Source organism: Rhinatrema bivittatum, chromosome 1 (assembly GCF_901001135.1).
Source record: "Rhinatrema bivittatum chromosome 1, aRhiBiv1.1, whole genome shotgun sequence".
NCBI lineage: Eukaryota > Metazoa > Chordata > Amphibia > Gymnophiona > Rhinatrematidae > Rhinatrema > Rhinatrema bivittatum.
Genome location: NC_042615.1, coordinates 159,247,717 through 159,263,015, shown reverse-complemented (window position 1 = coordinate 159,263,015; position 15,299 = coordinate 159,247,717). Strand labels below are relative to the sequence as shown.

General features: G+C 43.4%; 1 protein-coding gene across 2 annotated transcripts in view; it reads right to left on the bottom strand.

Moving 5' to 3' along the window:
* The window catches only part of PDS5A (PDS5 cohesin associated factor A), a 734,756-nt gene extending 725,134 nt beyond the window's left edge, over positions 1 to 9,622 (bottom strand). Inside the window, exons 1-2 of one of the 2 annotated variants that reach the window (XM_029589173.1) lie at positions 9,207 to 9,622; positions 8,453 to 8,602 (exon numbers count right to left, since the gene is read on the bottom strand). In XM_029589173.1, coding sequence (XP_029445033.1) covers positions 8,453 to 8,563 — 111 coding nt within the window. In that variant the 5' untranslated portion in view covers positions 8,564 to 8,602; positions 9,207 to 9,622. The remainder of the gene's footprint in view (positions 1 to 8,452; positions 8,603 to 9,206) is intronic. The other variant, XM_029589180.1, reaches the window with a different exon arrangement.
* Between the last annotated feature and the right edge of the window lie 5,677 nt (positions 9,623 to 15,299).

Below are 15,299 nucleotides of genomic sequence, written 5' to 3'. Positions count from 1 at the left end.
TATATTTAACATTTGGGTACTTGTCAGGTGCTTGTGACTTGATTGGCCACTGTTGGAAACTGCATACTCGGCTTGATAGACCCTTGATTGACCCAGTATGGAATATCTTATGCTCTTTAGAAATGGTCTCAACATGTGCCTGCTGGCCCATTTGAATCTCCACCACAATGGTTGTCAGGGTGATGGCTTTTGCAAAGGCAAGAAAGCGTTTGCCTTCAATGTTAAAGTGTTATTATTTGATGATTTACGCACTTATACTTTCCAAGCAGATTCTATAATATTATGGTATGGAAAGGTATTACTGCTGGCCAAAAAATGAATTTTACAAAAGTGGACAACAGGAGAGTTCCCTACGATAGGACAATTGAAGATAATGACTTCCAAACCTGCTAATTGGAAAACTGTGTCGAGCAAATGGAGATACAGAAGAAACACTAGACTTTCTTGAAAGTATGGGATTTATACTTGCAATATATATCTCCACAGGCGAGAAATCTGATACTGAATGATATTACTTTGGGACGAAAGCCTCCGGTTTTCTTTGGAATGAGGAAATAACTGGAGTAGAATCCTCTGCGCTGCTGGGCCCGGGGTACTTTCTCGACTGCCCTGGCGCTCAGAAGAATGGATAATCTATTTGAAGGTGAAGAATGTGATCTTCACTGAGATGAGAAGGTTTTGGTGGAAAATCCGGAGGGGTTGAATTGAAATTGAGATGGTATCCTTTGTGGATGATAGATAGGACCCATTGGTCCGATGTTATTGATGTCCAATTGATGTAAAACTTTTGTAGTCTGCCCCCTACTGGTAGTGTTGGGTAAGGGTTGGCATATGGGCTCTGTTCTCCGGATGTTGTCTCAAAAACCAGTGGCAGGTCCAGTTTGAGGGGCTGGTGCTGGTCTTGGAGCTCTTTGCTGTCGCTTTTGAGGTCTTTGCTGAGATCTAGGAGGTCTCGGCCTAGACGATGGGAGGCAGTATTTACGCTGTCTGTAAAAGGGCCTTCTGGTATCCCTTCGTGATGGCCGTCTGGCAGAATGTGTAGAAGGGTCATGTGGCAGTGAGGATAACTGCCGCAGTGTTTCTGTATGCTCCCGTAGTTGGGAAACAGCATCCTGTACTTTTGAACCAAACAGGTTATCCCCCAGGCAGGCAAGATCAACCAGCTTGTCTTGTACCTCTGGTCTTAAATCGGATGCTTTAAGCCAGGCCCAGCGTCTTGCAGCAATACCGGATGCAGCCACTCGTGAGGCTGTGTCATAGCTGTCATATGCGGCTCATATTTCGTGTTTGCCACATTAAAACCTTTATTTATAACAGCCTGTGCAGCTTCTTGATACTGTGCAGGCAAAGATGGCACAAACTCTTCCATTTGCTTCCACAAGTTTCTGTGGTATTGTGTCATATATAAATGGTATGCTGATATTTTGGAATTCATTGCTCCTTGGTACACTTTGCGGCCCAGCTGGTCAAGGAACCTATTATCTTTCCCTGGAGGAATTGAGGAATGGGCCCTTGTCCGTCGAGATTTCTTTTGGGCCGATTCCCTAACCACCGAGTAGTGGGGAAGCTGTGTTTTTTGGTACGCAGAGGAAGGTTGTACTAAATAAGTAGACTCTATGCGTTTGTTTACTGCAGGGACTGAACAAGGGTGTTCCCAAAGACGTTGTTGCAGTTGTAACAGAACGTCGTGGGCAGGTATGGCGAGAGTGTGCTTAGGGGGATCAACAAATTGAAGCACTTCTAGAGTTTGTTGCCTACTATCTTGTTCGGTATGTAACTGAAAAGGAATATTATCTGCCATTTCTTGAACAAATGACTGGAATGTAAAATCTTCCGGTGGTGACTGCTTTGTAGCAGGTGGCGGAGATGGATCTGACATAAAATCCTCTGATGATGGTTCGGAATTCATGTCAGACCAGAAATCATATTGAGTTGGTTGAGGAGGTGGTGTTGCCTTTTGAGTAGGATGTACCCCAGAAGGTCCTGGTAAAGGATCATCTGATGAAGAATGTTCAGGTGGTACATCTTCTGGTCCCGTTGGTAAAGAAGATAAGTCCGTATACCTTTTGGTAATAATATCCTGAAAGGACCTATCTTCCGAGATTGGTCTTTTTGTTAGTAATGATGCTCTCTTAGTGAATGACAGAGTGAATTACCTTTTTGGCAAGGTGTGGTATGGTGGGAGCAGTAGTGTAAAGAGGTAATGATCTTGACATCGATGACATAGTTGTCGTTGAGGTAAGGAGGAATGAGAATTCTGAGATTGGTATTCTAGAAGTGACTGACGTCAATGGAGGCATCGAGGAAGTGACAGGCATCGATAATGGTTGCATTATTGGTAGTATAGATGATATAGTACCGAGAGATGGTATCGGCGGTCCCGCCGGCATCGGCGATGGTGCCGGAAGTTGCTTTTGTAATGCATCTAATACTAATTTTTGGACAAGGGATGTGAAATCCGGTGTAGTCGTCATCGGTGAAGGCGATGTTGACGTCGAGGGTAACGCAGGTACCGAGGTTGGAGTTTCGACGACTTTAGGCCGTTTCGCTAACGGTTCTGTCGATGGCGGAATCGACGATGGTCGACGGTGCTTGTGCTTATGTTTTTGTTTAGATTCTAACACTGACCTGATCGATGCGGAGGACGGTGTCTGTGACGGCGCATCCCCCGAACCCTCGACATGTTTTTTCTTAAGTAGGAGTTTTTTTAGTTACCCCTGTAGGTGAAGACTTGGTCGAGGTCGATGGTGATGGTAATAGTTGTAGTTGGAAAACTTGGGCCATCTTCTCCCGTCTGAGTTTTCGACCCTTTGGGGTCATTTGTTGGCACTGAGAACATGAAGAAATTTCATGTTTCTCTCCTAGGCAGATCACACATTCGGAATGCGGATCTGTAACGGACATGGTCCGGTTACAAGAACATTTCTTGAACCCGGAGGCCATGTTGAAAAAACGACAGCCGTCGATGAGAAGTCTAAGAAAAAATTACCAATATAATGAAAAGTCTGAGAAATGTGTTTGTCACTGTCTGGTTCCAAACAGGAATGAGACCCGATGTGGGAAAAACTTTGAAGTTTTAATTAACTTTTTTAGTAAATTTTGTGAGGAGACTCACGGGGCTCCGATGACCGCAGTGCTAATGGGCACGCGGAAAAACGAAGACTGGAGTGAGACCCCTGTGGCAGGGAATATCATGGCATGCCGGGCATACTCAGTAGCCTCAGGCAGCCAGTCAAAAGTTTATAGAAACTTTGACAGAAGTTTTCCCGCGTTCGGGCTCCGTTGGTGACGTCACCCATATATGTGAGGACTAGCATCCTGCTTGTCCTGGGATAAACCTATAGTATCTGAATGCAATCCACTTTGAAGTGTCAAAAAAATGGAATATAAATGCGCCAGCTTAAAGTAGCACTGGCAACTCATGCTACCGAAGCTTGAGCTACTATCAATAGATTTTTGGTAGAATTCTGGAGGGTTGCAAGTAGCTTGAAATAATGGCATGACATAGCAATCCAAGACAAGGAGGATCAGGAGTCAAGCGAGACCTAGTCAAGAGTGACCTCTAACAGGCTTTACACTAGTCCTCAACACAAGCAGGCAGTTGTGTATCAAGTCTCAGATCAGATGTATTTTACCTTTATTGCTGGCTACAAGGTAAAAATCCATTTTAGTATGGCTCTGTCATCAAGCCAATTGCACACAAAACATACTATGTAATGACAAAGTACCACAGAGCATTCAGAGAGTAAAAATGCTGTACTAGTTCACATGCCCTGCCTCTAATCCCTTGTCGTGTCCCCTTTATGTCATAGAACAGCAACTCACTTTTCTAAGACTAAAAAAAAACAAAAAAAACAAAATTATAAAAAGCACCTATAAACTATAGGCACTTTATAGTACGCTAAGGTGGCTGTCTATGCTTTTTATGCTTTCCAATATATGTAATTTTTTCCAACATTATTCATTTTCCAACTTCATTTTCAGTTTGGTTTTTTTTTCCCAGGGAATTTAGGGTTTATTATGACAAGAACAGAAACAGGAGAAGATGAGGGAAAACAAATGACTCAACTTTCCAGATAAATATCAAGGTTTATTTGGATGGGCAGAAGCCAAGACAGTAAAATGATAAGCAGATTCTCTTACCCATCCATTTACCAGCATCCCAATCCCTTACCTAGCACCCCACCCAATCCCCCACCCCCCAACAGCATTCAATCTTTACTAATGGAAGCTCCAGGCTTCTCCTCTCTCTTTCGGCAGCATGCTTGTTCAGGGTCCCGCACACTGCACTTCTGCTTTTGTGCGAGGACAGGGAGTCTGCCAGGAAGGACCTGCTTCAAATGCTGCATTCACCATACCGGACAGCAGTCACTTTGTTTGGTGGACGAGGAGGCAGGATTTGAAATGCCATCTCAGCAGTACTGGAGGGTGAATGCTTTCACTAGATCGGGGCAAGACTTGAAACAACACTAATTTTGCCTGCAGCAGCTGGAGGCCTACAAACAGTGCACCTGCAGCTCTGGAGCTGCTGCTTTAATTATCCTAAAATTAGGATGAAAATCAGTTTAAACTGTCACCTTTAGAAAAATCTGGGAATATATGGGTGAAAATCAGTTTAAAATGAAAACGAAGAATCCTCATTAAATAGAAGGGATTGCTGCCTGACTGTCAGCATAACAACTCTCCAAAAAAAAAAAAAAAAAAAGATGAAAATTCAACAAATTTGGCATGCAGCAAGAAAAAGTGAAAATCTCAAACAAGTTTGAAAAGTAGAAATATCAAAACAGTATTTTCAGCAAAACAAGCCTTTCAAAAAAATAAAAAAAAATCCCACTGCTCCCCCTTCTAAACCAACCACATATCCCTTCCCCTGCAACAATCACTTCTCGCACAAACATTGCCCCCTTCCCTTCTCTGACACAGACACATATCCTCAGATAATCCCTATCTTCTTGAAATGATCCTCCTTTGTTCTGTCTGCTCCAGGTTCACCACCCACACCATTCTTGTCCCCAAAGGATAGAAAAGAAGGGTTTGATTAGGAAGCAGAATAGCTATTCTCTGCAATGCTATGTCTGCTCCAGGCAGATCCTCATCCCCTCTCTCCCCCATCCATATCCTAAAAGCTGCCTGGAAGAGGAAGGTAGGGGAGAGGTAACATCAAAAAGCTGAAGGCTATTCTCTTCAGAGTGAGATTTATCACAGCTGGAAGGCCTGCTGCCCTCTGATTTTTGACACCCTAGACACAGGCCTAGTGTGCTTATTGAAAATTCTGTCTACCCCCACCCCGCAGACTACACATAAGCCTGCACAACCCAAATCAACACAGCACATTCCTCACATGCATCCATGGATGTCCTGTGGAATCCCACAGCACATCCACACCTCACCCCCAAAGTGTCAAGGGAAATATTTGATACAGCTTCTCAGTTACTAGATGCTACATTTAAGACAAATAGGAGAAAATGGGGATTTTTTTTAAAGGCTTGATCTTTGAAAATATTGATCTAATGTTTCTGGTTTTCACAATCATTTGAGAATGGTATTTTCTTCCTGCCTGCCAAATGTGGTGACTTGAACATAAGATGTGTCATACTGGGTCTGACCAAAGGTCCAGCAAGCCCAATATCCAACAGTGGCCAATCCAGGTCACAAGTACCTGGCAGGATCCCAAAAGGTTGATAGATTTCATGCTGCTTATCCCAGGGTTAAGTAGTGGATTTACCCCAAGTCCACCTTAGTAATGGACTTTTCTTCCAGGAACTCATCTAAGCCTTTTTTAAACCCAGCTACATTAACAGTTTTCACCACTTCCTCTGGCAACAAATTAGACAGTTTAATTATTCATTGAGTAAAAAAAATGTTTTCTACATGAAATTGTTAGAAGCTGTTTGAATGCTGACCACTGCTTCATTACAAAAGCCCCCTCATCATTAAAGCACTTTTGGTCCATATCAATGCAGGGAGACACAAAACAGGGAAAATTAACTGAAGCAGTTGATGAGTGGCACCAAAAGGCGCCTTCAAAGCTACCTCCACACACAATCTCTCCCTCACCAAAGACACAGGGAAAAAGGTTAACATAACTTCTCAATTCACACATCCCATATTCACACACCTGCTCCAAGCACTATCCCTGACAGCTATACTTGAAATGCCACCACATTAAACCCCCCACCCACACACTCTCACAACCACATCTGCTACTTACAACACAGCCATACACTCAAACACACCCAACACCAACACATCAATTTCCCCTCATATACACCCTCAACACACAAACCTCCTCTACTCCCATTCTACCCAAACACCCTATCCCTGTTACAAGTCTATGACTGCATGCTTTTCCTTACTTGTTTAAACCATGCGAATCAGTGATCATATATGTCTTATGAACTGATCATCATGAGACTTCTCTGCAAGTAGACATGGGGTAACATTCACAGTAAGTGGCCTCACCAAATGTTAAAGTGTTATCTGAAGTACTGTTCAACATCAAAAGTTCCTTATAACATTTCAATGCACAATTACTGGTGTTGTGTTGTGCAATACTAAAGTCCTTCAGATGCACTACTACATGCTATTTCTAAAACAACATTTGACCTTGCCAAATTCTGGAGTTCTGTGGGAAACTCTGCACCTGTTTCCAAGTAGAGGAGAAGTTCTCCACAGCTCGACAGGTCTCATTTTCTTCATTTCAACTCAAACCTTTTTTTAACCTCTCACTCTTCTTTCAAACTTTTGTAAGTAACATTTTAACCAGATTGGAAAACATATGCCAAATAAGCTTCTGATTTAGGAAGCATTGTTTTTTTCTGGGACACCAATCTTTTGAGGAAGAAAAAAAAAGTCAAGAGATTTGAAAAATTAAAAGACTTCATTATCAAAGGTCTAGAAGACAAGACCTTTATCTTCCGTAAGATGACAACTTATGTATTCCCCTAATGCAGGAACTTCGATGATTTCTGAAACCAGAGCCATGTTAGGATGGTTCCAGTGATAAGGAAAGTTAAGTTTGGACTCTGGTTATTTTGATTTTTAACTGTAATAAAAAGGTATAATAATCAGAGAGACCTATGATTATATAAAAAGGCATAGCAAAGGTTTGCTGAAAATATTGCAGGCATAAAGAAATGCCTGTCTTTAAAATGGTATCTTAATCAGCATCATACGTTGAATAAGTGATATAAGTAAGAGAAGAGTTATGTGTTAGAATTATCAAAAGTCTATCATTCTTTGGTTAATGTCAAGTAAGTTTGTATCTTCAGCTAATAAAAGCATCAACTAACTATTCAATAAGTATTTCTTTTTAACCCGTTTTATTTTTTCTGATAGTTCAGTACTCCTGCCATGTCATATTTAGTGGAGGGGGAAGGGGGGGGGAATAATGATAATCTTAACTAAAATAGTCTGCACTGATCTAAAAAACTAATGTACACTTAGAAAAACAAACTAATCTTGAGAGAAAAACATTGCATAATATACATGGAATGTATCAGGATATAACCTAAATTTGAGCTCTGGTCTGGAAAGGTAAGCTGCTATATATAAATCCAAATCTCAACTAAGAGAAAAGCATAGATTGCCTGAGATCCAGTACATATGTGGCCCTTCTTTTCTGTCTACCAACTTAATGCTATTAACTTGCTGCCCATTTAGTACATAAAACCACCAAGCTTACTGCACTTAGACCTGCTAAAGAAAATTCTTAACAAGAAACTTTAGAAAGGCTAAATTTTGTAGTTGAAAATTTTAACTGTAAATTAATAGACAAACTATATTTCCTGCATATGCATCATGCAGGCTTCTATATTCTACCTTAAATCAGCAAGCTCCACAGCTGCTGTCACTGCTAAAAAAAAAAAAAAAAGGAACCCAGTGCATAAAATTTAAAGAATATAAACAGCTAGCAGAAATATCTATTTTTACAATAAGTAAGTTATCTGAAATTCTTGAAAACAACATTCTTCTTTCAAATGGCAGTAAAAATCTGGAAAGGACATTTGTATGTAAACATTTTCTAAACACGCTACCAGCTAAACAAGGACTTCCATTTTGGCCAAAAAAAAATGATATATAGATATACATTTTTTTTTAATTCCCCATGGCAGCGTGCTCAGAAAAAGCTGTGACAGGCCGATCGGTTGGGCCTCGTGGCATTCTCTCTAGAGATCCCCCTCCCCTTTCACCTTCAAAAAAAAAAAAGTCCTATTTACTAAAGGTGGCAAAAAACACAATCCAATTATCTATATTTTATCCACCCATCAACCAAAAGATTTAGAAAAAACCACGCTTCGGCCTTCAAGAGAACGACAACATGAAACAAATCCAACATGCAATAGCTGGTGAGAGAGTCCGCACAGAGGACGAACAGAAAAGTGCACCGAGACCCGAGGGGATCTTGCGGCCACAGCCCTTCCCTGAAAGCCTTGTCCCACCAGGCACCTACCTTAAGGCGTTTCACCACCTCATCGTTAGTGATTTTGTCTGTAATCTCTTTGACACCAGGAGGATAAATAATTTTTCCATCCGCAGGTTTTTGCTGGCCGGGGAAGTCCATGCTGATTAACTTTTTCTTTCTACAGTCCTCTGCTGGCCTCTATCGGTCAAAAAACAAAAGTTCAGCGAAATACAAAACATGACTTTAACCTCTTTTATTAAAAAAAATATATATATATCTACAGATATAAAATTTCATAAAGCTCTATAGCTCACAAACAGGCGAAAGGAAAAGCATCAGTGTATAAAGTAAGCCTCAGCCATTCCTGCAGCTCACAATTTCTCTTGGTTATTTTGATGCAACTCCTTCCCCTAAACACCCATCGTCCACAGCCCAGACTTAGGGAAATTAGGAATTTGCAACCACAATTTTACAATGAAAGTTAAAGAAAAAATAACGAAAGCCCACTCTGCCTTACGGATCCGTGACTCAGGAAGATCTGAGGCTGATATCTGCACAAACCTCTAGAAATCGGGAGTAAAATAACATCTCCCAACACGTCCCTTCTCGGAGCCGAGAGCAGGCCTGAATTGTTAGGCCTCAAAACTACCAGGTGAGGCGGCAGCGAGAAAAGAGGGACTGGGAGCAGAAAAGCCAACAAGCAATACTTTCTACAGCCATGAAGAAAACCGCGAGGTAGTTTCAGAGTGGGGACTAAAACAAGAAATAATAATAATAAATAATCCGTATGCATCTGTCCCACCTGCGAAAGTGGAAAGGGCGGCGCGGGCTCTGGGAAAGCGTCACTGTGCACTTCCCATTTGTTCCTTCAACTTGGAAGGCGAAGCAGCAGGACTCAGAACCAAAGGAGAAACAGCAGTTCAGGAGGAGCGGTCAGTGCAAGTATCCGGCGACGGCGGCAGGTGCTCGCGGGCTCCCGGTGCCTTTCACAAAGCAGAGCTAAGGCAGGAGCGGGAATTGGATGGCGGGTGGCAGCGTCTCTGTCACCGCTCCCGCCGCCCAAACACAGCGCGCGAGACTCAACAGCGCCCACAAACACTAGCGGGGAAAGAGGCGGCGGGCTCCCTTCCGAACTCCCGGAGCTCCGGAATGGAACGTTCGGACAGAGAGAAAGAGAGAGAGACGCAGGCACGCGGCTCCCCTCACAGTCCGGTCGAACGCGCGCACAGCGCCGCCAGCTGACTGGCGCCAAAAGTGAAAGGAAACTGAGGAACCCGATGAACGAATTCTCGCTCTCCAAAGCTACTCATCAACGAATTAAATTATAGGAATACAAAATGAATTAGCTCAGTATATTGAGGTGAAATTCCAGGTCCCCCACCAGTAAAATTTCGGAGGCATCCCACAGCTTCTTGTTGGAGAGTACAGGAGATCATCCAGAGCAGGTGGGGACAAAACCACCCTAGGCACCCCGTTTCTCTGTTGGATTCACATACTTTCAGACTAAAGGGTGGGATGGCAACCTCTATAAAAGGGGGGTCCCCCAAACTTTTAAAGCATTTTGACATTTAGTTTTCAAATCACTGAAGGCAGGGTGCTGAGCAGTGTAGGGGAGCAGAAAATAACTTGAAGTTTAGATGTTTTGGTAATTTCAAATGGTAAGGAAGGTGGGGGGAGACAGTGGACAGGATTCCCAGAGATATAGCACATAGTGCATCAGTAATATTTCTAGTAAGTTGGCTATCCTGTTACACCTCTGGGAACCCTAAACCTTAGGTTCCTACCCCCATTTGACCCATGGGGGTGTGGGTATATAGCAGGGTAGCAAATTCTCCTACTCTCACCCCTTTACATTTTTTATCATCTTACCTCCTCTTTCCCCACCACTTCTCCCTTTCCCCTCTTTTCCACTCACCTCTTCCCCCACCTCACAGTTTCTTCACTTCCTCTTAACATGCAGTCTTCTGCCAGCAAAGCAACTGCCTTTGCAGCAGCACTGCTGTGTGCAGAGCTGCTAAGTTACCCATTTCCAAGAGGCAGATTTTTTGGTCACTCCTGTAGTGATTTTCAGTTTGATGCCTATACCTGCAATATTGCAGCACACACTGGTTTTGATGAAGTAGTTTGGTGTGACTATTGATAGGTGTTATACACACGGCAGAGGTTTCTTATGAAGAATTTATGTCTCTGTATCCTCTACAGCCTTTTGTTTGTTGACCCTTATGCATAAAGAATTTGAAAAGTAATGTTCTGGCATTGGAGTTTGCACACGTGGAAGGTGATGCATTTGATTTAGACTGAGAAAGTGTTTTCAGGAAAATTAAAATTTCTATATTTTATGCAAGAAATGTAGTTAAATGTTCTATGGTGTGAAGTAGTGGATGAGTAGTAGCTGAGGATCAGGGAAGCCAGAGTTCAAATCTTGCTTCTCTCACTGATAAGAAAGGAGAAAAATCCAAAGTGGTTTCGTGAAAATGAAAGGTGAAAAGGATCAATGTGTGCAGAGAGACGAAGAAGTGGCAGAAATATTAAACGAATACTTCAGTTCGGTGTTCACTAAGGAGGACCCTGGAGAAGGACTGTCGCTAGTTAACAAGAAACTGGAGTGGTGAAGTAGATGAAACTCCGTTTACAGAAGAGAATGTATGGGAAGAGCTAGGAAAACTGAAAGTGGATAAATTCATGGGGCCTGATGAGGTTCAACCCAGAATACTGAGGGAGCTCAGAGATGTGCTGGCAGGTCCGCTGTGTGACCTCTTCAATAGATTCCTAGAAATGGGAGTGGTGTCGAGTGATTGGAGAAGAGCGGCAGTGGTCCCGCTTCACAAGAGTGGGAACAGAGAGGAGGCTGGAAACTACAGGCTGGTTAGCCTTACTTCGGTGGTGGGAAAAGTAATGGAGTTGCTGCTGAAAGAAAGAATAGTGAACTATCTACAGTCAGAAGCATTGCTGGACAAAGGCAACATGGATTCACCAGGGGAAGGTCCTGTCAGACAAATCTGATTTACTTTTTTGATTGGGTGACTAGGGAATTGGATAGAGGAAGAGCGCTCGCTGTCATCTGCTTGGATTTCAGCAAAGCTTTTTATTCAGTCCCGCACAGGAGGCTTGTGAATAAAATGAGAAGCTTAGGAGTGAATGCCAAGGTGGTGGCCTGGATTGCAAACTGGTTAATGGACAGAAGACAATGTGTAATGGTAAATGGAATTTACTCTGAAGAGAGAGCGGTGTTAAGCGGAGTGCCACAAGGATCAGTGTTGGGACCAGTCCTGTTTAATATCTTTGTGAGCGACATTGCAGACGGGATAGAAGGTAAGGTTTGTCTTTTTGTGGATGATAGTAAGATCTGCAACAGAGTGGACACACCAGAAGGAGTGGAGAGAATGAGACAGGATTTAAGGAAGCTGGAAGAGTGGTCGAAGATGTGGTAGCTGAGATTCAATGCCAAGAAGTGCAGAGTCATGCATATGGGGTGTGGAAATCAAAAAGAACTGTATTTGATGGGGGATGAAGGGCTGATGTGCACGGAGCAGGAAAGAGACTTTGAGGTGATAGTGTCTAATGTACTGGAGAAGGTTTTCATGGGTAATGATTCAGATGGACTGAACCAAATCACCGTGAACCTAGAAGATGTGGTAGACCTGATTGAAAAACTTAAGAGTAGTAAATCACCTGGACCAGATGGTATACACCCCAGAGTTCTGAAGGAACTAAAAAATGAAATTTCAGACCTATTAGTAAACAATTGTAACCTGTCATTAAAGTCATCCATTGTACCTGAAGACTGAAGGATAGCTAATGTAACCCCCATATTTAAAAAGGGCTCCAGGGGCGATCCAGGAAACTACAGACTGGTTAGCCTGAATTCAGTGCCAGGAGAAAAATAGTGAAAAGTATTCTAAACATCAAAATCACAGAATATATAGAAAGACATTGTTTAATGGAACAAAGTCAGCATGGCTTTACCCAAGGCAAGTCTTGCCTCTCAAATCTGCTTCACTATTTTGAAGGAGTTAATAAACATGTGGATAAAGGTGAACCTGTAGATGTAGTGTACTTGGATTTTCAGAAGGCATTTGACAAAGTTCCTCATGAGAGGCTTCTTGGAAAAATAAAAAGTCATGGGATAGGTGGCGATGTCCTTTCATGGATTACAAACTGGCTAAAAGGCAGGAAACAGAGAGTAGGATTAAATGGACAATTTTCTCAGTGGAAGGGAGTGGGCAATGGAGTGCTCAGGGATCTGTATGAGACTCTTACTTTTCAATATATTTATAAATGATCTGGAAAGAAATACGACAAGTGAGGTAATCAAATTTGCAGATGATACAAAATTGTTCAGAGTAGTTAAATCACAAGCAGATTGTGATAAACTGCAGGAAGACCTTGTGAGGCTGGAAAATTGGGCATCAAAATGGCAGATGAAATTTAATGTGGACAAGTGCAAGGTGATGCATATTGGGGAAAAATAACCCATGCTATAGTTACACAATGTTAGGTTCCATATTAGGTGCTACTACCCAAGAAAGAGATCTAGGCGTCATAGTGGATAACACATTGAAATCGTCGGTTCAGTGTGCTGTGGCAGTCAAAAAAGCAAACAGAATGTTGGGAATTATTAGAAAGGGAATGGTGAATAAAACGGAAAATGTCATAATGCCTCTGTATCGCTCCATGGTGAGACCGCACCTTGAATACTGTATACAATTTTGGTCGCCACATCTCAAAAAAGATATAATTGCAATGGAGAAGGTACAGAGAAGGGCGACCAAAATGATAAAGGGAATGGAACAGCTCCCCTATGAGGAAAGACTAAAGAGGTTAGGACTTTTCAGCTTGGAGAAGAGAAGGCTGAGGGGGATATGATAGAGGTGTTTAAAATCACGAGAGGTCTAGAATGGGTAGATGTGAATCGGTTATTTACTCTTTCGGATAATAGAAAGACTAGGGGGCACTCCATGAAGTTAGCATGTGGCACATTTAAAGCTAATCGGAGAAAGTTCTTTTTCACTCAATGCACAATTAAATTCTGGAATTTGTTGCCAGAAGATGTGGTTAGTGCAGTTAGTATAGCTGTGTTTAAAAAAGGATTGGATAAGTTCTTGGAGGAGAAGTCCATTACCTGCTATTAATTAAGTTGACTCAGATAATAACCACCGCTATTACTAGCAACGGTAACATGGAATAGACTTGGTTTTTGGGTACTTGCCAGGTTCTTATGGCTTGGATTGGCCACTGTCGGAAACAGGATGCTGGGCTTGATGGACCCTTGGTCTGACCCAGTATGGCATGTTCTTATGATCTGAAATTGCTGAAACAATGTGACAAGGCGATAGCTAAAGCCAGAAGAATGCTGGGCTGCATAGAGAGAGAAATATCTAGTAAGAGAAAGGAAGTGATGATCTCCTTGTACAGGACCTTGGTGAGGCCTCACCTGGAGTACTGTGTTCAGTTCTGGAGACCGTATCTCCAAAGGGACAGAGACAGGATGGAAGCAGTCCAGATATCCTTGACCCCAGCAGATTGAGTTATCCCACCAAGCGCCCTACACACCCCAGCCAGGGTGGTTGAGGACCATTGGACCACTGTGCACCCTACACAATCCAGCCGGGGTGGTCGCAGAACACTCAGGGACAGGACAGCGCAGAACTTTGGCTGACAATTGGACGACAGGAACATCAGGAACATGGACACGACAGGAACATCTGGAAGAACTGGAACAAGAGAAACATCAGGAACATCTGGGATATGATGGGACAAGACGAAGGTCATCCAGTGAAGAGACAAGAAACAACAATGATGAGGGATCCAAGACGAAGACAAGAGATGCCAGGCAGGAGCAGGAATGAGGAGTCCATAAGGAGGATTAGCTCCTTTCAAAGGCAAGGCTAGAATGAAGACATAGCCCTTTTATAGGGCTGAAGAGGAGGAGACGCCCAGGGAGGAGTCCAAGGTGGGGCCCGGGGCATATCCGGCCACGGGCCCTTTAAATGAAGGAGAGAGACGTGGCCTCGCCCCTTAGGAGGAAGGGGCAGGACCTTGGACTGCGGTGTCCTCGCCACTGAGAAGGAGGAGGAGCCGGAGCAGGCCGTGACCATGCCCGACGCTGGAGCGGCGGAATCCTGGACGTGGAGACGATGCTAGAGGCGACTCCCTGCCGCATGATGGAAGGTGGAGTGGAGGCGGCATCCATGCCGCTGCGGAGCAGACCTCCAGGCTTGCCGGGAGACAGCATTGGCGGTGGCTCCATGCTGCAAAAGGAGGCAGTGAAGGCGGCTTCTGGCCAGCCGCGGGATCGGCAAAGATGATGACCTCCGGGCCTCGAGATACACGCCTGTTCGTGGCTAGGCCCGCGAGCAAGAACACAACACTAAAGAGTTGCAAATCACCTGGACCGGATGGTATGCACCCCAGGGCTCTGAAGGAACTACAAAATTAAATTTCAGATCTATTAGTTAAAATTTGTAACCTATTATTAAAATCATCCATTGTACCTGAAGACTGGAGGGTAGCGAATGTAACCCCAATATTTAAAAAGGACTCCATGACCGATCTGGGAAACTATAGACCAGTGAGCCTGTCTTCAGTGCTGGGAAAAATAGTGGAAACTATTCTAAAATCAATCTGCTCGCCTGACCTCACCTGCCTTCTCCAAGCCTGACCATTGCTACGTCTGACCATGCCTGCCTTCTCCGTGCCTTGACCATTGCTACGTCTGACCACGCCTGCCTTCTCCGTGCCTTCACCATTGCTATGTCTGACCACGCCTGCCTTCTCTGTGCCTTCACATTGCTACATCTGACCACGCCTGCCTTCTCCATGCCTTGACCATTGCTATGTATGACTTTGCCTCAGAACTTTTGAGTCCAGAGTTCCACGTTGCTTGCTACACCTT